This window comes from Pristiophorus japonicus, chromosome 9, assembly GCF_044704955.1.
Source record: "Pristiophorus japonicus isolate sPriJap1 chromosome 9, sPriJap1.hap1, whole genome shotgun sequence".
NCBI classification, from domain to species: Eukaryota; Metazoa; Chordata; class Chondrichthyes; family Pristiophoridae; genus Pristiophorus; species Pristiophorus japonicus.
In genome coordinates, this window is record NC_091985.1 from 37,278,346 (window position 1) to 37,300,715 (window position 22,370).

General features: G+C 42.7%; 1 protein-coding gene across 1 annotated transcript in view; it reads left to right on the plus strand.

Annotated features, from left to right (window-relative positions):
- Positions 1-21,151, plus strand: part of LOC139273022 (glutaminyl-peptide cyclotransferase-like) — a 45,773-nt gene extending 24,622 nt beyond the window's left edge. Inside the window, exons 3-7 of the mRNA XM_070889285.1 lie at positions 1,578-1,859; positions 6,212-6,385; positions 9,339-9,438; positions 15,028-15,144; positions 19,065-21,151. Coding sequence (XP_070745386.1) covers positions 1,578-1,859; positions 6,212-6,385; positions 9,339-9,438; positions 15,028-15,144; positions 19,065-19,213 — 822 coding nt within the window. The 3' untranslated portion in view covers positions 19,214-21,151. The remainder of the gene's footprint in view (positions 1-1,577; positions 1,860-6,211; positions 6,386-9,338; positions 9,439-15,027; positions 15,145-19,064) is intronic.
- The last annotated feature ends 1,219 nt before the right edge of the window (positions 21,152-22,370 follow it).

The following is a 22,370-nucleotide window of genomic DNA, read 5'->3' on the forward strand; positions in this document are numbered from 1 at the left end:
AGAAAGCTGTGAGGAGGACACAAAGAGCCTGCAAAGGGATTATAGACAGGCTAATTGAGTAGGCAATAAGGTGGGAGATGGAGTATAATGTGGGAAAATATGAGGTTATTCACTTTTGTAGGACGAATAGAAAAAACAAATATTTTTTAAATGGTGAGAAACTATTAAATGTTGATGTTCAGAGGGATTTAGTTGTCCTCATACAGGAAACACAGGAAGTTAGCATGCAGATACATAAGAATTAGGAACAGGAGTAGGTCATTTGGCCCCTCGAGCCTGCTCCGCAAGGTACAGCAAGCAATTAGGAAGGCAAATGGCATGTTGGCCTTTATTGCAAGAGGGTTGGAGTACAAGAATAAGGAAGTGTTACTACAATTGTCCAGGGCTTTGGTGAGACCACACCTGGTGTACTGTGCACAGTTTTGGTTTCCTTATCTGAGAAAGGACATACATGAGAAGGAAGTTCTTCACTCAGAGGGTTGTGAATCTTTGGAATTCTCTGCCCCAGAGAGTTATGGATGCTGAGTTTCTGAATATATTCAAGGCTCAGATAGATAGATTTTTGGACTCTAGGGGAATCAAGAGATATGGAGATCGGGTAGGAAAGTGGAGCTGAGGTCAATGATCAGTCATGATTTTATTGAATGGTGGAGCAGGCTCGAAGGGCCGTAGGGCCTACTATTTCTTATGTTCTTATGCCTTAGAGGCGGTGCAACAAAGGTTCATTAGATTGATCCCTGGGATGAGAGGGTTGTCCTATGAAGAGAGATTGAGTAGATTGGATCTATACTCTCTGGAGTTTAGAAGAATGAGAGGTGATCTCATTGAAATAAATAAGATTCTGAGGGGGATTGACAGGGTAGATGCTTAGAGGTTGCTTCCCCTGGCTGGCAAGTCGAGAACTAGGGGGCATAGTCTCAGGATAAAGGATCGGCCATTTAAGACTGAGATGATGAGGAATTTCTTCACTCAGAGGGTTGTGAATCTTTGGAATTCTCTACCCCAAAGGGCTGTGGATACTGTGTCATTCACCATATTTAAGGCTGAGGTAGATAGATTGTTGGATGCTAGGGGCATCAAAGGATATGGGGATTGGGCAGGAAAGTGGAGTTGAGGTCGAAGATCAGCCTTGCTCTTCTTGAATAGTGGAGCAGGCTCAAAGGACTACATGACTTATTCCTGCTCTAATTCTTATGTTCTTATGGTGGGCAAGTCTAGGATAAGGGGACATAACCTTAAAGTTCGAGCCAGGCCATTTGGAAGTTATCATGCAAAGGGTGGTAGAATTAATAATTGTAAATCTGAGATTGATGGATTTTTGCCATCCAAGGCTATTAAGGGATATGAAGCCAAGGTGGGTAAATTGAGTTAGCATACAAAACTGCCATTATTGCATTGAATAGCAGAACAGGCGCGAGGAGCTGAATGGCCTACTCCTGTTCCTATGTTCCTATAGTGTTACTGTGCCTCTATTAAGAAAAAATGTCAATAGAAATTTCAAATTAACATGCTTTTTACCTAGCTACTTTTTCAGCATCTGTCAGAATTAACCCTTGTTAAATTGTTTTTCTCCACAGCACATCATAGATCGGTTAAGTGAACTCCAGGCTGGCTGGGTAATTGAAGAGGACACTTTTCAGGAGGCAATACCTTTTGGAACAGTCACATTTTCAAATATCATTAGCACTCTGAATCCCTCAGCCAAACGAAGGCTAGTACTGGCTTGTCATCATGACTCAAAGTACTTCAACAGGTGGTGGTATAACAGAGCGTTCGTGGGGGCCACAGATTCTGCTGTACCATGTGCCATGTTGTTGGAACTTGCTCGTACATTGGACAATCTGCTATTTATGATGAAGGTACTCTTTAATATATGATGCATCACAGCACAGGAATTGTAAATAATTAACCTGGTAAATTATCACATAAAAATCTGGGTTATTTGACATCTATTGCCTGTATCAAGCCATCTAGAAGAGATTGTTAAGATGTTAAGCTAAACGTTACTGTATCTTGTAGCTTAACATTTTAGGAATATTCAACTTTTTTCTGCATTTTCACATTCACTGCTAGAAGGTGTCCATTTGATGGATGATTAACATATTGATGTTGCAGACTTCACAGTGGTACTGGCGAAGTTTTACAGAAGCTATACAAGATTCACTGCTGCCACTGATCAAACTAATATAGATATTTAGGAGGAGGGGATTTCAAATGGGGTCGCTCTTCCTGTGGTGCCCTCAGATGTGCATAGGTGTCTGTGCATTAATTCAGCCTGTTAACACCATGGCCTGTCAAGACAAGATGCTAAAAAGATGAGGAATGGAGGCACACTAAAATATACCAACACATATAGTCAATAAAATATATTGATTATATCTGTAGTGTATATCTACCATCTGTAATAAAAGTATATGCCATAATTTTAACCAGATATTAATCCTTTGCAAAAACTACCCACTTATGTATTTGACAATAAAGCATTAACAAATATATGATAAATAACAATGACAACTTGTATTTATATAGCGCCTTTAACGTAGTGAAACGTCCCAAGGTGCCTCACAGGAGTATAATGAGATAAAAAATTTGACACCTAGCCACATAAGTAGAAATTAGCGCAGTCTTGGTCATGTTTTAAGGAGCGTCTTGAAGGAGGAAAGAGAGGTAGAGAGGTGGAGAGGTTTAGGCAGGGAGTTCCAGAGCTTGGGGCCTAGGTATGGCTACCAATGGTTGAGCGATTATAATCAGAGATCCTCAACAGGGCAGAATTAGAGGACCACAGATATTTTTGGGGTGGGGGGGGGCTGCTGGAGGAGATTAGGAGATTACAGGGATAGGAAGGGACGAGGCCATCGAGGGATTTGAAAATAAGGATGAAAATTTTGAAATCAAGGCATTGCTTAACCGGAAGTCAATGTAGGTCAGCGAGCACAACGGTGATGGGTGCGCGGGGCTTGGTGAGAGTTAGGACATGGGCAGCTGATTTTTGGATCACCTGGTAGAATGTTGGAGGCCAGCCAGAAGTGTATTAGAATAGTCAAGTCTAGAGTTAACAAAGGCATGGATGAGGGTTTCAGCAGCGGATGAGCTGAGGCAAGGGCAGAGACGGACAATATTATGAACATGGAAATAGTCGATCATAGTTATGCTGCGGATATGTGGTCGAAAGCTCATTTCAGGGTCAAATATGACACCAAGGTTGCGAACAGTCTGGTTCAGCCTCAGATAGAAGTTGGGGAGAGGGATAGAGTCAGTGGCTAGGGAATGGAGTTTGTGGCGGGGACTGAAAACAATGGCTTCGGTCTTCCCAATATTCAATTGGAGAAAATTTCTGCTCATCCAGAACTGGATGTTGGACAAGCAGCCTGACAACTTACAGATCGGGGAGGAGTCGAGAGAAGTGGTAGTGACGTAAAGCTAGATGTCATCAGCGTACATGTGGAAACTGACGCTGTGTTTCCGGATTTATATTGCGCCTTTCACGACCACCGGATGTCTCAAAGCGCTTTACAGCCAATAAAGTTCTTTTGGAGTGTAGTCACTGTTGTAATGATGCCTAGGAGCAACGTGTAGATGAGAAATAGGAGGGGGCCAAGGATAGATCCTTGGGGGACACCAGAGGGCAGGAAGAGAAGCCGTTGCAGGTAATTCTCTGGCTACGATCAGATAGATAAGAATGGAACCAGGCAAGTGTAGTTCCACCCAAGGAGGCATTGGAGAAGGATACAGTGGTCAACCGTGTCAAAGGCTGCAGACAAGTCAAGAAGGACGAGGAGAATTGCGTTAAGACCACAACATGATGTACTGATTTACTTTATGGGGGATATTTTTGGACAAATGCGCAGGGATAAGGACATTGTAGAATCAGCACAGCTCAATGGTAGCACTTTTGACTCCGAGTCAGAGATTACGGGAACCAGCCATCAGTCCAGGGCTTGAGCAAAAAATTTAGGCTGACACTCCAGTCTTCTTTTTCTTCGGCAGTCCCCAGGAATTGAGGATGACTTGCTTCCACACTAAAATGATTTCTAAGGTGACTGATGAGACCAATGCGGGATCTACAGTCTCTGTCACAGGTGGGACAGACATTGGTTGAAGGGACAGGTGGATGGGGTGCTTGATTTGTCGTACGCTTCTTCTGCTTTTTGTGCCTGGCTTCCGCATGCTCCCGGCGAAGAGACACTCCAGTGATACATTGCAGGAGGTGATATCTTTCAGATGAGATGTTAAACCATGGCCCTGTCTCCCTGCTCTGGATGACATAAAGATCCCTCAATGCTATTTGTAAGAGAGTTCTCCTGCTGTCATGACCAACAATAATCTCTCAGCCAACACCACTAAAAGAGTTTATCTGGTTATCTATCCCACCGTAATTATGGGATTTTGTTGTGCGCTGAATTGACTGTTATGTTACAACTTACGTGCAGCAAAACATACACAACATCCAGGCTTTGGATGATAAGTGGAAGTAACATTCACGCCACACAGGTGCCAGGCAATGACTATCTCCAACAAGAGAGAGCCAAACCACCTCCTCTTGAAATTCAATGGCTTTGCCATCACCAAGTACTCCACCATCAACATCCTGAGTGTCACCATTGGCCAGAAACTCAATTGGAGCAGCCACATAAATGCCGTGGCTACTAGAGTAGGTCAGAAGCTGGATATTCTACGGTGACTGGCTCATCTCCTGACTCCTCAAAGCCTCTCCACCTCCTACAAGGCACAAGTCAGGGACGTGATGGAATACTATCCACTTACTTGAATGGCTTCTGCTGCAACAACACTCAAGAAGGTCGACACCATCCAGGACAAAGTAATCCGCTTGATCGGCAGCCTATCCACCATCTTAAACATCTGCTGCCTCGATTGATTGGCGCCCCATACACTAGTTTAAAAAACATCACTCCCTCCACTACTGTGGCTGAAGTGTGTCCTATCTACAGGATGCACTGCAGCTTGTTGCCAGGCAGCACCTCTAAAATCCGTGACCTCCACCACTTAGAAGGACAAGGACAGTAGGTGTATGGGAACATTATTTACAAGTTCCCCTCCAAGTCACTTACCATCCTAACTTGGACATGTATTGCCTTTCCTTCATTGTTGATGGGTCAAAATCCTGGAACTCACTACCTAACAGCAGTGTGTGAGTACTATCACCACAAAGGACTGCAGCATTTCAAGAAGTAGACCCACCACCACCTTCTCAAGGGCAACTAGGGATGGGCAATAAATGCTTGCCAATGATGCCCACATCCTAACAAGTTGTTTTAAAAAAACAGTGACTCCAATCAAAAGTAATCCATTAGCTGTGAAGCACTGTGTGATGTTCCAAGGATGGGAACAGTGCTACATAAATGCAAGTTCTTTATTTCTTTTATCCTCAACTAACTTGTTTTAACAATCTATGCTCCTACAAACTCTAAACTGGTTACACAACAAAAAGTTAAACAAAGCTACCTGCAGATAAACTGTAAGGCCACATAGGGCAGGTTTTAACCAGTATCTTAATAAATAAATAAACATGCACTAGATGATGGGCATAATGAACAAATACATTTGATACAAGTCAGTAGCATGCATGGGTAGTACAATAAGCAGCTACACAGAATTGCCTTAAGTACTTCAAAGTGGTGGCATTTAATTTGTACAGTATATAAAGACCATAAAACCGGTATAATACATGCAGTTATTTAGAGTGTGGTTCCATAATAATGCTGCGGTCAAGGGTTCAAACATCATAAAGGGCCAAACACTTGAAGGATTCCCTCTGAAGCAGCACAGCATGAAGATTTAAGACTGTGCCGTGCAAATGAATTATCATCATACTATTCCTCACACAATTGGAAAAAAGGAGGTTCTCCAAGGAAACTGACTCAACAGCAGATTTGCTTAGTAGTCATACTGTCTATTGTTTAAATTGGTAACATCATGAAAATAGAGATTCAATTAGGTCGGCCCATTTTTAATAGCATCTGCAACAGTACATTCCAAAGTGTTAGCATTTTGGGACTAGCCCAGACTGGTGTTACTTTGCTTAAGTTTTGATCTACATGTATTTTCTTTGTTCCAACATTTATTTGAGTTTTAATGTTTGACAATGTCTTAGCAGAAATATCATTTTATTCAGTCACTTATCTAAATATTACATTTTTAGTGTGGGTAAATTTCTATAGGCTTACAGTTAAATTATTTCTCTTTTGTTTAGGATATTAGTAACAGACCAGATCTTACCCTGCAGCTCATTTTTTTTGATGGACAAGAAGCATTTCAATATTGGTCTGAAATTGACTCACTTTACGGTTCTCGACATTTGGCGCAGAAGATGGAGACGATTGCACATCCACCTGGTGCAACAAGTACCAGCCAGCTGCATGGAATTGTAAGTACTGATCACCTTCGAGACAGGAAAAAATACAAGATGTGATTGGCATCATGACAGTAGACAAGATACACTTCAATAAAACATTGAAGAATAACAATGCAGCATTTCTCAATCATACATTATTGTGTTCATAAAGATCCAATAAATCTATTTTCTATGCATGTTAACAGTAATGTGAAGTTGGAATACATGCATTAATGGCATTGTGAAGTTGGTTAATGGCAATATGAGGTTAGAGTGTCTAGTTAAGGACAATATGAGGTCAGCATACCTGGTTAATGGCAGTGGGAGACTGAACTGTCCAGTTAATAGCTAAGTGAGTTTGTAGTGTCCAGTTAATAGCTAGGTGAGTTTGTCGTGTCCAGTTAATAGCTGGGTGAGTGTATAGTGTCGAGTTGATAGCTAGGTGAATTTGGAATGTTTGGTTAATAGCTAGGAATTGAAGTATCTGGTCAATGATTAGGTGAGGTTGGATTGTCTTGTTAATGGCTAGGCGAAGTTGGAGTTGATTGATTAATCATAGCATGAGGTTGCAGTACCTGTGTTATTAGTAGCGTGAGGTTGGTGTCATGTATGTACATGCTGTTTGTAGTCACCTGATGGCGTCATTGTTGGAGGTCACTGAGTAGCACGCACATGGTGCTGCTCAGGTATAAAAGAACAGCCATTTTGAGAGTCAGGCACTTTGGGCCTAAATAAAGCAGAGCCAATGTTGTACCTTGCATAGTTAAACAGTACTCAGTTTGAACCTTTATTGCATACATAACATTTGGCTACAAGAATACAAGAATCTTTGTTTGCAAAATGAGCACGATTGGAGTTTTAGAGTGATTCGTGAGGGAGAAGATTGGGCAGACTTTGTGAGCCGTTTGAACCAGTACTTCATGTCCAACAAAATGAAGGGGGGCGATGATGCAGATCAGCGCCGGGCCGTGTTCCTCACTGTGTGCGGTTCAAAGATCTACAGCCTGATAAAGAATCTACTCATGCCTAGTGATCCAACAGAGAAAACATACGAGGAGTTGTGTACATTGGTACGGGAGCACCTCAAGCCAGACGAAGGCATCATCATCTCGAGATACAGGTTTTATACACATGTTTGATTGGAGGGCCAGAGCGCGGCGGAATTCGTTGCCGACCTGAGACGGCTAGCGGGACTGTACAAGTTCGGGACGGTGTTGACAGACATGCTGTGGGACTTCTTTGTTATCAGTATCAACCACGAGGTGATCCTGTACAAACTTCTGGCGGTGGAGGAGTTGGATTTAAAAAGAGCCATCCAGATCGCTTAATCATGTATGACAATGGACAGGAGTCTAAAGCAAATAGCGGTGAAGAACCGAACCTCGGCAAGTACTGTAAATGCGATTGATTCGCCGTTCGGCTAAGCAGCACATGGCACGGCCTATCCGGCTGCATTTGTGAAACCTGTGGCTGCCCAAATGTATCCGACTTCTCCGTGTTGGCGTTGTGGCGGAAATCATCGGCACCAGCGGTGCCGATTGAAGCAATATAGTTGCAAAGGCTGTCTGAGAGTGGGGCATCTCCAGCGCAAGTGTCCGCAGATGAGCAAGCAAGCTGTGACACACCACATGGAGGATGAGAGTCAGACTAGCGTGGATCCGGATATGCAATCCGAGATGCCAGAGGAGGAAGTGTATGGACTGTACTCCTTCATAACCAAGAGTAAAGCAATTTTGATTAATGTGAAGTTTAACGGGATACCGGTATCAATGGAACTCGACATGGGTGCGAGTCAATCGTTCATGAACGAGAGGGCATTTTATAAGCTGTGGGATACTAAGACTGTGAGGCCCAGGCTGAGCCCTGTTAACGCCAAGCTGCGCACATACACCAAAGAACTGATAAAGGTGATTGGCAGTGCACAAATGAATGTGTCATATAACGGTGCAGTTCATGAGTGACTACTCCTGCACCTATATTCTATGTTTCTATGATAGAATCGCCTTATTAATCCTCCCAAAGCAAGTGCTCTACTCGGAGCTGCTTCACAGCAAACGAGCCAAAGGTGGGCAGCGGAAATGTTACAAAGACACCCTCAAAGCCTCCCTAATAAAGTGCGACACCCCCACTGACACCTGGGAGTTCTTGGCCAAAGACCGCCTTAAGTAGAGGAAGTGCATCCGGGAGGGCGTTGAGCACCTCGAGTCTCAACGCCGAGAGCATGCAGAAATCAAGCGCAAGCAGGGTAAAGAGCGTGCGGCAAACCAGTCTCACCCATCCCTTCCCTCAACGACTATCTGTCCCACTGGTGACAAAGTCTGTGGCTCTCATATTAGACTGTTCAGCACCAAAGAACTCACTTCAGGAGTGGAAGCAAGTCTTCCGCAATTCCGAGGGACTGCCTATGATGATGATGATTAATCCTACAAGATCTATTTTGTAAGAAAGATATAGCACATTTCATGACCTCAGGACATCCTAAAGCGCTTTACAGCCAATGAAATACTTTTGAAGTGTAGTCACTGTTGTAATGCAGGAAACGCAGCAGCCAACTTGCGCACAGCAAGCTCCCACAAACAACAATGTCATAATGACCAGATAATCTGTTTTTAATGATGCTGACTGAGGGATAAATATTGGCCAGGACACCAGGGATAACTCCCCTGCTCTTCTTCAAAATAGTGCTATGGGAATCTTTGGGACCATCAACAATGCAGTACTGCATTCGGAGGCAAGAGTGCTACCAACTGAGCAACAGCTGAACCATACAACTCTTTTAGGGAAGCAAAATAAACATTAAATCATGCCCCCTGATCTAGGGGACACTCCAAACACTTTTCACATGCCCTTTTTTTTGTTTTGTTTTTTTCTGGTGATTTTCAGCTGAACCATACAGCTCACTGGCAGTCACTGGGAGGTGAGGTCATTGATTAACCTGTCGATTTGCTAATGTTCTAATTTGACAAACTGCTTACATTCCTCCCAGGATCTATTCATGTTATTGGATTTAATTGGTGCACCAAATCCAAGATTTCCAAGTTATTTTCCAAATACAGCTCGATGGCATAAAAGACTACAGCTAATAGGTAACTAAAACTAACAGAAATATGCAATGTAGATTGTTATACATTTGGTGGATATTATATGTCGCAAATTTTCTTTGTTTTTTATATTTTGTTTCCTCTGCTTTTTCCTTCTGAATTGTATCTATCCCCTAAGAAGTTGCTCCCTTTCATTTTTTTTCTCCTTCAGTTGGGACACTGAACCAGCCTGGATGTGGAAGATTTTGCTATAACTATAATAAGCGTAATTTTATAAAAATAAATAAGGAACTGCACTTAGCCTGACTTAGAACAATTCTCCTCAATGAGATGAGAGAACAACACTGAAGTGGGTTATTCTGCTCTTAAAAAATTGAGAGACATATGCAAGAAAAATAAATGTTAGTGTTCAGACAGATCTGGGAGTCCTTGTGCAAGAAACTCAGAAAGCTAGCATGCAGGTACAAGCAATAAGGAAGGCAAATGGCATGTTGTCCTTTATTGCAAAGGGGGTGGAGTAGAAGAGTAAGGCCGTATTGCTACAATTGTACAGGGCCTTGCTGAAACCACACCAGGAGTAGTGGGCACAGTTTTGGTCTCCTTATCTAAGAAAGGATATACAGGTTGAGCGTCCGAAACCCGGAGTTCCAAAATTCGGAATGTTCCGGAATCCGGACACTAGGCCGATCCGTGGCGGGGTTGTCCGGAAACCGTAAAATGTTCCGAAATCCGGACTCCCCCCCCCCCACACCTGCCTCAGCGACCTGACCACCCCCGGCCCTACCTCGCCCCAGACCTCGGCGGCCCGACCTCGCCCCAGCCCTCGGCAGCTCGGCCTCACTCTGGTCTGACTTCACCCCGGCCCTTGGTGGCCCGACCTCGCCCCGGCAGTCCCTCGCCCCAGCCCTCAGCGGCCCTACCTCGCCCCGGCCCTCAGCGGCCCTCCCTCGCTCCAGCCCTCGGTGGCTAGACCTCGCCCTGGCCCTCGGCAGCCCGACTTTGCCCTCCCCGGCCCTCGGCGACTCGACCCAACTGCACCGGCCCCAGCTCCCTCCTCTCCCCCTTACCTCGGCGAGCCAGCCTCACCCCATTATCTCGGCTGCCCAACCCCACCTACCTTGGCCCAGGCAAAGACGTTCCAAAATCCGGAAATACCCAGAATCTGGAATAGCCTGAACCTGTACTTGTCTTGGAGCCGGCACAACGGAGGTTCACTAGATTGATTCCTGGGCAGAGAGGACTGTCTTATGATGAGAGATTTTGTAGAATGGGCCTATACTCGATAGAGTTTAGAAGAATGAGAGGTAATCTCATTGAAATAGACATGATTCTGAAGGGGACTGATGCTGAGAGGTGATTTCCCTTGGCTGGAATGTCTAGAACTAGGGGTCACAGTCTCAGGATAAAGGGACGGCCATTTAAGACAGAGATGAGGAGGAATTTGTGAATCTTTGGAATTCTCTGCTCCAGAGGGCTGTGGATGCTGAGTCTCTGAATATATTCTGAATATATTCAAGGCTGAGATATAGATTTTGGGAGTCCAGGGGAATCAAGAAATATGGAGATCGGGTGGGAATGTGGAGTTGAGATCAATGATCAGCCATGATATTGAATGGTGGAGCAGGCTTGATGGGCCGTAGGACCTACTGCTGCTCCTATTTCTTATGTTCTTATGTAATATTTACCTTGAACTGTGAATATGGTACTTGAGGAAAGAGCTTCACAATTAACCAGTCTTCCGTGAGACTACAATTAAAATAATGTTTTCTCTGCCACCTCTCCATACAGGAGGGGATATAGAAAACAGACTCACGGTAGTTAATGCTATGTTATTAGATCTATCAGGGAAAACAATAGCTGATAAATATCTGAACTAGGTGTAAGGGCTGAAGTTTCTGGGATATGAATAAATTGAGCTATTAAGGCTGGGTATGGTGCTGCCATCTTACAAAGCAGTGGGCAAGGTTAAATATAGGAAATATAGAAACATAGAAAATAGGTGCAGGAGTAGGCCATTCGGCCCTTCTAGCCTGCACCGCCATTCAATGAGTTCATGGCTGAACATGCAACTTCAGTACCCCATTCCTGCTTTCTCGCCATACCCCTTGATCCCCCTAGTAGTAAGGACTTCATCTAACTCCTTTTTGAATATATTTAATGAATTGGCCTCAACAACTTTCTGTGGTAGAGAATTCCACAGGTTCACCACTCTCTGGGTGAAGAAGTTTCTCCTCATCTCGGTCCTAAATGGCTTACCCCTTATCCTCAGACTGTGACCCCTGGTTCTGGACTTCCCCAACATTGGGAACATTCTTCCTGCATCTAACCTGTCTAAACCCGTCAGAATTTTAAATGTTTCTATGACATCCCCTTTCATTCTTCTGAACTCCAGTGAATACAAGCCCAGTTGATCCAGTCTTTCTTGATATGTCAGTCCCGCCATCCCGGGAATCAGTCTGGTGAACATTTTCGCTGCACTCCCTCAATAGCAAGAATGTCCTTCCTCAAGTTAGGAGACTAAAACTGTACACAATACTCCAGGTGTGGCCTCACCAAGGCCCTGTACATCTGTAGTAACACCTCCCTGCCCCTGTACTCCATTCTCCTCGCTATGAAGGCCAACATTACATTTGGTTTATTAACCGCCTGCTGTACCTGCATGCCAACCTTCAATGACTGATGTACCATGACACCCAGGTCTCGTTGCACCTCCCCTTTTCCTAATCTGTCACCATTCAGATAATAGTCTGTCTCTCTGTTTTTACCACCCAAGTGGATAACCTCACATTTATCCACATTATACTTCACCTGCCATACATTTGCCCACTCACCTAACCTATCCAAGTCACTCTACAGCCTCGTAGCATCCTCCTCGCAGCTCACACTGCCACCCAACTTAGTGTCATCCGCAAATTTGGAGATACTACATTTAATCCCCTCGTCCAAATCATTAATGTACAATGTAAACAGCTGGGGCCCCAGCACAGAACCTTGCGGTACCCCACTAGTCACTGCCTGCCATTCTGAAAAGTCCCCATTAACTCCTACTCTTTGCTTCCTGTCTGCCAACCAGTTCTCAATCCAAGTCAGCACACTACCCCCAATCCCATGTGCTTTAACTTTGCACATTAATCTCTTGTGTGGGACCTTGTCGAAAGTCTTCTGAAAGTCCAAATACACCACATCAATTGGTTCTCCCTTGTCCACTCTACTGGAAACATCCTCAAAAAATTCCAGAAGATTTGTCAAGCATGATTTCCCTTTCACAAATCCATGCTGACTTGGACCTATCATGTCACCTCTTTCCAAATGCGCTGCTATGACATCCTTAATAATTGATTCCATCATTTTATCCATTACTGATGTCAAGCTGACCGGTCTATAATTCCGTTTTCTCTCTCCCTCCTTTTTAAAAAATGGGGTTACATTGGCTACCCTCCACTCCATAGGAACTGATTCAGAGTCTATGGAATGTTGGAAAAAGACTGTCAATGCATCTGCTATTTCCAAGGCCACCTCCTTAAGTACTCTGGGATGCAATCCATCAGGCCCTGGGGATTTATCGGACTTCAATCCCATCAACTTCCCCAACACAATTTCCCGACTAATAAGGATTTCCCTCAGTTCCTGCTTCTTACTAGACACTCTGACCCCTTTTATATCCGGAAGGTTGTTTGTGTCCTCCTTAGTGAATACCGAACCAAAGTACTTGTTCAATTGGTCTGCCATTTCTTTGTTCCCTGTTATGACTTCCCCTGATTCTGACTGCAGGGGAGCTACGTTTGTCTTTACTAACCTTTTTCTCTTTACATATCTATAGAAGCTTTTGCAGTCCGTCTTAATGTTCCCTGCAAGCTTCCTCTCGTACTCTATATTCCCTGCCCTAATCAAACACTTTGTCCTCGTCTTCTGAGTTCTAAATTTCTCCCAGTCCCTGGGTTCGCTGCTATTTCTGGCCAATTTGTATGCCACTTCCTTGGCTTTAATACTATTTCTGATTTCCCTTGATAGCCACGGTTGAACCACCTTCCCTTTTTTATTTTTATGCCAGACAAGGATGTACAATTGTTGTAGTTCATCCATGCGGTCTCTAAATGTCTGCCATTACCCATCCACAGTCAACCCCTTAAGTATCATTCGCCAATCTATCCTAGCCAATTCACGCCTCATACCTTCAAAGTTACCCTTCTTTAAGTTCTGGACCATGGTCTCTGAATTAACTGTTTCGTTCTCCACCATAATGTAGCATTCCACCATATTATGGTCACTCTTCCCCAAGGGGCCTCGCACAACGAGATTGCTAATTAATCCTCTTTCATTACACAACACCCAGTCTAAGATGGCCTCCCCCTAGTTGTTTCCTCAACATATTGGTCTAGAAAACCATCCCTAATGCTCTCCAGGAAATCCTCCTCCACCATATTGCTTCCAGTTTGGTTAGCCCAATCTATATGCATATTAAAGTCACCCATGATATGAAAGATATTTATGAATGATTTGGAATTTCTTACTTTTACGGATTGGAGTGTACGCAGAGCTTTCTCGCAAAAGATTAAATATGTGGGAGAGTGAATAATTGTTCACATGCTACGCAATCTGTGGAAGGATCTAACTTGATAGGCTAAAAGGCCTTTTTTCATCCCATATGTTGTTCTTAAGAAATGCTGAAGAAATGGGGAAACGTGTTCATGGACAGATGAATTACAATATCAACTGAAGACTAAGTGGAAAATCAAGCAAACTGAACAGTAGCAGTTCTGTATTGAATGAATTCTCATTCCCATACTTGTGCACTAATCTGTGATTCTACTTAATGGCTCCTTGTGGAATGTCCAAAACTGAATTATGACCATTGTGAATTTCTATGTTTCCGCTGTAAAATAAAATGTGCAACTTCAGCACAAGCTGCATCACAAATGGTGGATAAGGAGATGACTGTTGATCGCAGAACTGCAAAGCATTTGTGGCAGTTTTTTGGATAAGCAATTTCACATATTTCAAAATCCTTGCATTAAATTATTAAACTTGGTTGTCCAACCACACATAACACAAGAGACAGAAGCAAAGAATTAAGTCAAGGAGGGAGACGATAACAGATCATTTTAATACTTCATGGTATGAACCAAGGAAAAGTAGATTAATGCATGAATGGGCAACATTGAGTGAACTAAAAATTGGGCTGATGCAAGAATATGAACATCAAAGAATGGATTAAACCAGTTTTTTCTTTCTTCAGGATTTCCCTAAGTAATTTTCCAGCTCCCAAATGATGGCCATTGAAATTTCAAACAGGCCTGAAGTTTCATTAAGGAATAGTGAAAACAAAAGTAGTGGCCTAGCTAAGTAAAGGGGAAACCACATAGAAAATGAAACTAATTTATTGGAAGGCATTTGCCCAGAGTATGAACCTAGCAACTCCAATAGATGATTCCGTTCCATGCATTGACCAGAATTCTGGCATAAATATGGTACTGGTATCACTCTTGTAGATCACTTCTGCTCCTCGAAAACCTAACAGTATTCATATCTCTATGCTGTGATTGCTCTAGGATAAAGTGGCAATGTACTGACATTTGGAGAAAAACATACAGGGCCATCTATAACCAAAACAACTTGCTTAATGTTGTCCAACAGAGCGGCGACTTCATCGAATGGGTGAACTAAGCAACCATCCCAACGAGGTGGAATATTTCTGGACCAAAATGCAAGCTGGATATATTGACGATGACCATACCCCATTTTTGCAAAGAGGTATGTTGCAGCATGTCACAATGAGGAAGGAAGTTTTTTTCCTGTTACGTGATACAAAATCATCGATCTGTTTATACTTTGCATATCTTTTGTACTCTGCAGTTCTATTTATAGAGTGGAGGAGTGGGACTAGTTGGATAGCTCTTTCAAAGAGTTGGCACAGGCATGATAGACCAAATGACCTCTTTCTGTGCTGTAAGATTCTATAATACTTCCCAATTGTTTTATACTTCTTCACTTTGTCAATAGAATTGCTGTTCTAATATCTATATGTTAATTATCTTGTTTCATTGATTACAGCCTATTTCTACACAGTGCAGTATTTATACCCTTTTATTTCCTGTTCTGCTTTTATCTAAATGTTCTGCAGCAGGAAAATGTAAGATCAATGCAGCAGCCAACAGAAGTAGAAATTTCTTTGTGTACTATTTGTAACAAATTGGTTAATGCACTGGGATAAAATTCATGTTTTAATGAAATTGTTAGCCCATTTAAACTAATATAGTGAAATAAACAGTTTCATCACAGTCCGTTAACCAATTTGCAACAAATAGCATACAGTGGAATTTCTCCCACAGCAGGGCTGTAGAAAGCAAATCTAGAATTGAACACACTTCATTCCAATGCTGGCCCCACCATTCTTGCAGCTGTAAGTGGTGTATGCCTAGGCAGGTGAAGTCATGTTCCCAAATCATTCTGAATTTTCACCGTAAAAATTATACATTCAGGTTAATCTTTTTCTTATTCCATTAATTGATTATAATCCGATTTATTTTAGAAAAAATAAATAACATTGGGTTTATCTATATTCAGCATACCAACTGACCATCACTTCTCCAAAAGCTACCTCAAAAAGATACCTTCTTCAGATATACTCTCTCACTCTGGCCTGCTCTTCCTTCTGCCGTCCACCATTGAATAATTTTCTGTCCAATCCCTGCAATTGGAGTCAGTTCTACAGGTAGAATTCCTAATTTATCATGATAACATAATTTCCCATTTGCAGCACAAGGAATTAGAGCTGAAGTGAAGCAGTAACATCCAGTGTGAGCTGCAGCCAGGACTGGCATGAAGATAAGTGAATTAAATATTAATATCTACTGGTTAGATCCCGTGGGGCAGCAACAGCCAATATGTTGCCTTAGGGAATTTAGAAAGTGTAGAGGCATGTTTAAATGCACCCCAGAGGAGGTCCCTGGTGTGGCAAATACTGATGTTTAATTGTGTGGCATCAGCTTCAATATGGTTCCTCAGGCTGGGATTTTTAGCAGGCCAGGCAACAACCAGTACCATCAATGGAAAATCCACTAAATACTTGAATTTTATCCTCATGGCCAATATCAAAAATATAAATACTCTACGATCTACCAAGCTGATGAATTTTCTTTGACTTTTGCTGCTTGGTCAATGGTGTGGACTTCTAGTGCAACATTTTTTTAATGGGCCAGAAATCGCGGTCCCTCCAGGTGCATATGACGTGCGCATGCACCAGTAGAGGCCCCGCAATTTTCAGGTTTAGGCATGTACTGTGCCTGCGCCTAAACCCGGCACTCGTGAACTGTCATCGCACGCATGCGAAGGAAATGGGCCTCTGCGGATGGAAATTTGGGCTATTTGCCCAATTCTTGCCAAGCGAATGTCCTTCAAATTCTTCCACTGATAAAAGCAGGCATAAGTGGCCTTCGTATAGAGCCCCAGGACCACAAGTCGTTGAAGCTCCGGGATCACCAGGTACTTTCGAAGAAATTATTGCGGTCGAAGGCATCCGTCCGCAGGAAGCTTCCGACTGCAATTTCTGGGCCATTATTGGCTTCTATCACCTCAGTAATAGGATTGCAGCCTACCGCAGCCCATTTGAAAGATGTTACCACGTTGGTGGTCATACTAAGTTTAGCCGGAGCAACTGTGTTTTCTGCTTTATAATGTGTTTTTTAAAACTTGTGCCCTACTAAAGCTGAGTTTTTTTTCAGAAGAAGCAGATATGATCAACACAATGAGAGCATTCGATCATCATTAGCTTTGTTGTACATCTGTTCATGTCCAACATTGTGTTGTATACTATGTTGAGTGCTTGCCTATGATGCACTCCACTTTCACAAACCAGTCCCTTTACTGCAACAGAATCATGCTCATTGGTGAGAGGGTGACTTTTTCACCTGTGCTAAGGATAAACATCAGCTTCCTCTCTACTAGTTGTTGATTGCGGTGGGGATGTGAAAAGGAAAAAAACTGGGTGGCACATCAACATTAGTTATTTCTCCCAACCCCTCTGAGAGTCTGCATTGTAGTTTCTTGCTACCAATATTTGAGAATAGTGAAGAATCACACAGCTGGTTTGTAGCATCACTTTGGCCCAACTCTAACACATAGAACATTCAAACTATTGCGAATTTGTTACAAATATTGCAAATTACTATAATGATTGTTTGATTGCAGCTTCTTATCTGGAGATAGATATTTTCTTCCCATTTGCTGTGCCCAGTGACAGGTCAAACAATTGTCATGAAGATGGTGTCTCTTTTACAAATGAAAGATGTCTGCAAAAGAATGTGGATATGGATTGTAAGGCCATAAAAGAAAATTATCTGCATTTTTCCACATTTAATAGGAACAGATTGTAAGGAAAAGGGAAGGTGAATATGGGACACTGGAATCTATCAGCAGAGCCCTCTGATGTATCACATGGTTTGAAGGGAAGATGAGCCTAGGTCGTAATTGATCTGGCTAATCCTACCTACCAACCTCGATGCAGATGAAACCATGCACAGTAGCATTTCCCAACCTCATCAGTATTATTGAGAAAGTGGATTGTGGAATGGGGAAAAATAAAAGATGGACCAACTGGTGACATTCTTCTGTACCTTTTGAGTGGTATTGGCATTGGTCTGGGAATCTGCTTGTTTGCCCAAACAATTTTCGGGGGGGGGGGGGGGGGAAGATTGGGGGAAGAAAGGTGTAGCAAAATCCTAAATTCATTCTTTACGAATACATAACTGATTGCACATTTGTTGAGATTAAAAAAAAGACTTGCAATTATATAGCGCCTTTCACGACCACCGTGCGTCTCAAAGCACTTTACAGCCAATGAAGTATTTTTGGAGTGTAGTCACTGTTGTAATGTAGGAAACTTGGCAGCTAATTGCGCACAGCAAACTCCCACAAACAGCAATGTGATAATGACCAGATAATCTGTTTTTTTGTTATGTTGATTGGCCAGGACACCGGGGATAATTCCCTTGCTCTTCTTCAAAATAGTGCTATGGTATCTTTTACGTCCATCTGAGAGAGCAGACGGGGCCTCAGTTTAACATTGCATCCAAAAGACCTCCCTAAGTGCCATACTGGAATGTTAACCTGAATTTTTATACTTAAGTCCGTGGAGTGGGATTTGAACCCACAACGTTTTGACAGAGGCGAGAATGCTACCCACTGAGCCACAGCAGACACTTAGCTCTACTTTAGAACACATCTAGATATCAGCAATTCTGTTGAAAATCTATGCATGTTCCCTTGTTAAGGGAATCATCAGTATGATAAAAGTTGGTGATGGTTTTATTTAAATATGGGAGGAATGAGAGGGCAATTCAATTTAGAATACAAAGGAGGAATGAATGAGGCCAAGGACATTTTGCAGAGCCCAACAGTAGTGAAAACAGTTAGGGATTTGTGTGCATGAAAAGGCCAGAAAATAACCAGCAAAATGGCAAGTGAGGCGAGGAAATAGAACAGATGTTCATATTGGTCTTCATTGTATTTCATCAATAATGCAGCTTCAAAAGAGGACTGCCTCACAGAGTAAATGCCTTTTATTAACCTGCTGAGATTCATACATCTCATGATCAAAATATCGTAGAATGTGATATTGGAAAGAATGAACGGAATACATGTCAAGTAATTCCTCACTGTTTTATGTTCCAAAGGTGTTCCCATTCTGCATATCGTACCTACACCTTTCCCTCAAGTGTGGCACAGCTTGGAGGATAATGAGAACAATCTGGATCCACCAACAATTGAAAACCTTAGTAAAATACTGCAACTGTTTGTTGTGGAGTATCTGAGTGTAATATAGCCCTAGTATATATACAAAATGAATGGTTATGATAGAGTTAATAACTTCAAACCAAATAGATTTCAGAAAATACAAATAGCAGTCTCCGCTGCCTAATGCAATTAGGAAACCGTTATTTACAAGTAACCAAATTTACTCACCCAGTTAATGTCAATTTGTATTTAATTTGTTGTCTGAATCAATATCGATTGTTACTAACCAATAAATGCTTCATGGCGTACATTCTCGGTAAACAATGCATACTAGTATATTTTCTTGGCGATTTTGCTTTAGTAGACATTTGAAACCTTTATTGTGGCAGCATAATTTAACTGCATCTAAAATATATCTTTTAATTGTAATTTTTATATTTGGCTATTGTAGTGCAAGCATTAAATAGAACAGTTGTGTGGGTGTAAAGTGTTTGTTGACATGAGAGGATCATCAGTTCAGTATTTTGCGATTGGAATCAAATGCCTGCGACACGTGACCCCACACTGCTTGTGTAATGCATCAGTTGAAATATAACTGCAAATGGTGTTAAGTCAAAAAAAAAATTTTAGCTTGGAAATTAAAAGATTGGGATAAACTCTGTCTTTCAACCCTGATAAATTAATATTTAAAGAAAGGGCTCGCCTATTTGCAACACCAGATTTCTGATTGGTCCCCTTGGAGGACAAGACACACCCAGCAGTTTATCTAGAATGTGTAATTAGATCCTGCCTGCCTAAGTAATCAAGTACTTTGCAATGTGTAATTCGAGCCATTCATTCTGACTTCCAGGCTCCAGATACAGCTCACAGAGAACAGATGGAGCTCATCTTTATGGGTTAAGATCTTCTCCAACAGCGCCCCCACCCAACAATTTCCTGTCCCCCACAAGTTTCTAACCTCGACTCCCATCCCGAGTTTCTGACCTTTTTCCTTCCCGCCCCCTCCCAAGGTTCCTGACACTATCCTGACCTTTTTCCTGTGCCCAAGTTCCTGATCTTCCCCTGCTCCCCCTTCTTTTTCCTGACCTTCTACCCTGCAACAGGTTCCTGACCTTCCCTGCGCAACCCCCTCCCCCACATAGACGGAGCATTGTGTGTGGGTCATGAACTGTTAACAGGTTTATTGGGTACGAAGTGGTTCCTGACCTTCTTCCCCGTCAGGTTCCTGAACTTCTCTTTCCTCCTCTCCCATCACCTTTGATCCCCTCTCTCTCTCCAACCCCCCGCCATGATCCCCTCTCTCTCCCATCACTCCCTTCCGATCCCCTCTCTCTCCAGCCTCCGATCACCTCTCTCTCTTCCTCCTCCGATCCCCTCTCTTCCAACCCCCCTCCACTTCTAATGTCCTCTCTCTCTCTCTCCCCTCTGATCTCCTCTCTCTTTACCCCCCCCCTACCCCCGGCCATTGAAATTGGGCTTCATGTTGGCTGACTGCCTGCGGTTTGCTCTATTGACACAGAAGAGTAGCATTAATTTAGTGTATTTGCTATTCTTGGTCATTTAACATCACCTGTTTGCTGCGAATATATTTACAAAATGGTTGACATTCCCTGTAAGTTCATATTTTAAGATTTTTTTTTGTCCTTATTCCTTCATTACTTCCATTGTTGATCAGATCAGTCTTTTTCTTCTTTCACCCTTCTTCCCAATATACTTCCTTTCTTTCCATCATAGCAAATTATAAATTGGAGCCATGGATTGCTTGCAGTGTTCCTCATGCATGGTGTGAGCTGAATGAAAATTAATACATTGTGTATGTTCCCAGGCTATCTAAAAGCAGCATTCCTAAAATATAGAACCGGTTAACCAAGCGTGATCGAGATTCTGATAAATGTGTAGGTAAAAGCCTTTTAACATTGAGAATTGTAGACAAGTTAATTAGGTAATATTTTTCTTTTAAACTGTGCAGAGTCTTAATATATCTTTAAAATTGTACAATTTCCATTGAATCACATTTGAAATAAAATTGGCCATGGCCTTCGGAATGAAAAATCTTTGTAATTTTGAACCAAAGTATTTGTGTAAATAACAAGGCACAGTAAAGTGTATTTTTTTAAATGTTCCACATTAACAACATCCTGTCAATGCTCTCTTCATGCAATTTTGGTAAGAATTCATATAGTCATCATCATCATAGGCAGTCCCTCGAAGCGAGGTTGACTTGCTTCCATGCCAAAAAGGGATGAGTTCACAGGTGTTTCAATGAAGGACCTAATATTCCAGATCTCGAACTACATTGTGAAGGGTGAAAGATGCCTGTGCTTGGATTTTTTAACGTGTGGTGGCTATTGCACACCAGCCACCACACGGGCTTGACAGAGCTAGTTCTTGGTCCAGTGGCAAGGATTACCCAAGATTAACTGGAGACCAGCTCTGCTGCACAGACCGAGCGAGCGCGCACACATATTGCAGTGTGGGCTGGCCCGTGCTGCCCCTGTGCCCTCGCCTCTTCTCGGCTCGAGATTCATGCCTCTCCTGGGCCCCAGTCACTTCCCTCTATGGACTCTTGCCACACTTTGTCTGCCCGCACTGCAATCAGCGACCTGGCTTCGTAGCCGTCGCCCGCCTGCAGCAGCACACGCTGCTCCCTGCAGTGGTATGCCGCCGCATGCTGCTTCCTCCAATGGCCCCGGCCTGCTGAGTAGGATATGAGATAGTCACTGTTCAGTGCTGAGGGAAACTTAAAAATTCTGACCTTAGTTTATAAAACTAATGCAAAGGTCTAACTCCATTTTTGTTTTTATTGTATGCTGAACAATTCTTTCAGTATTCCTTTTCCGATTATGTTGGAATGGAAAGAAGTATATTTCAGTCCTTCACTGATCCAGTTGGTACTATATGGACGTTGATCTTGCCCATTACATGCCAACTCAAGTCCTTGCATCACATTCTGATATTTTTCTTCTCTTCTGGCTGTGCTCATTGAAGAGAAAGCAGAAGAGCAAGATGATCAGTATCCAAGGTCCTCGGCTTCAGCCTTGATCACCTGTGGATCAGTCATCTTCTCCCCCTCTAAGCTTAGCCCAGGGATGTGCATCATAGAAGAATACACAGGGTGATACTAGGGTGAGACACATAACATAAGTTGGTCAGGGGATCTAGAGTTGGAAAATGTGGCAAATGTTGTTGGCCAGAAGGTCAGGAGCTGTCTGTCCTTTGCTGAGGAGCTTTGGGACCCAGATCTC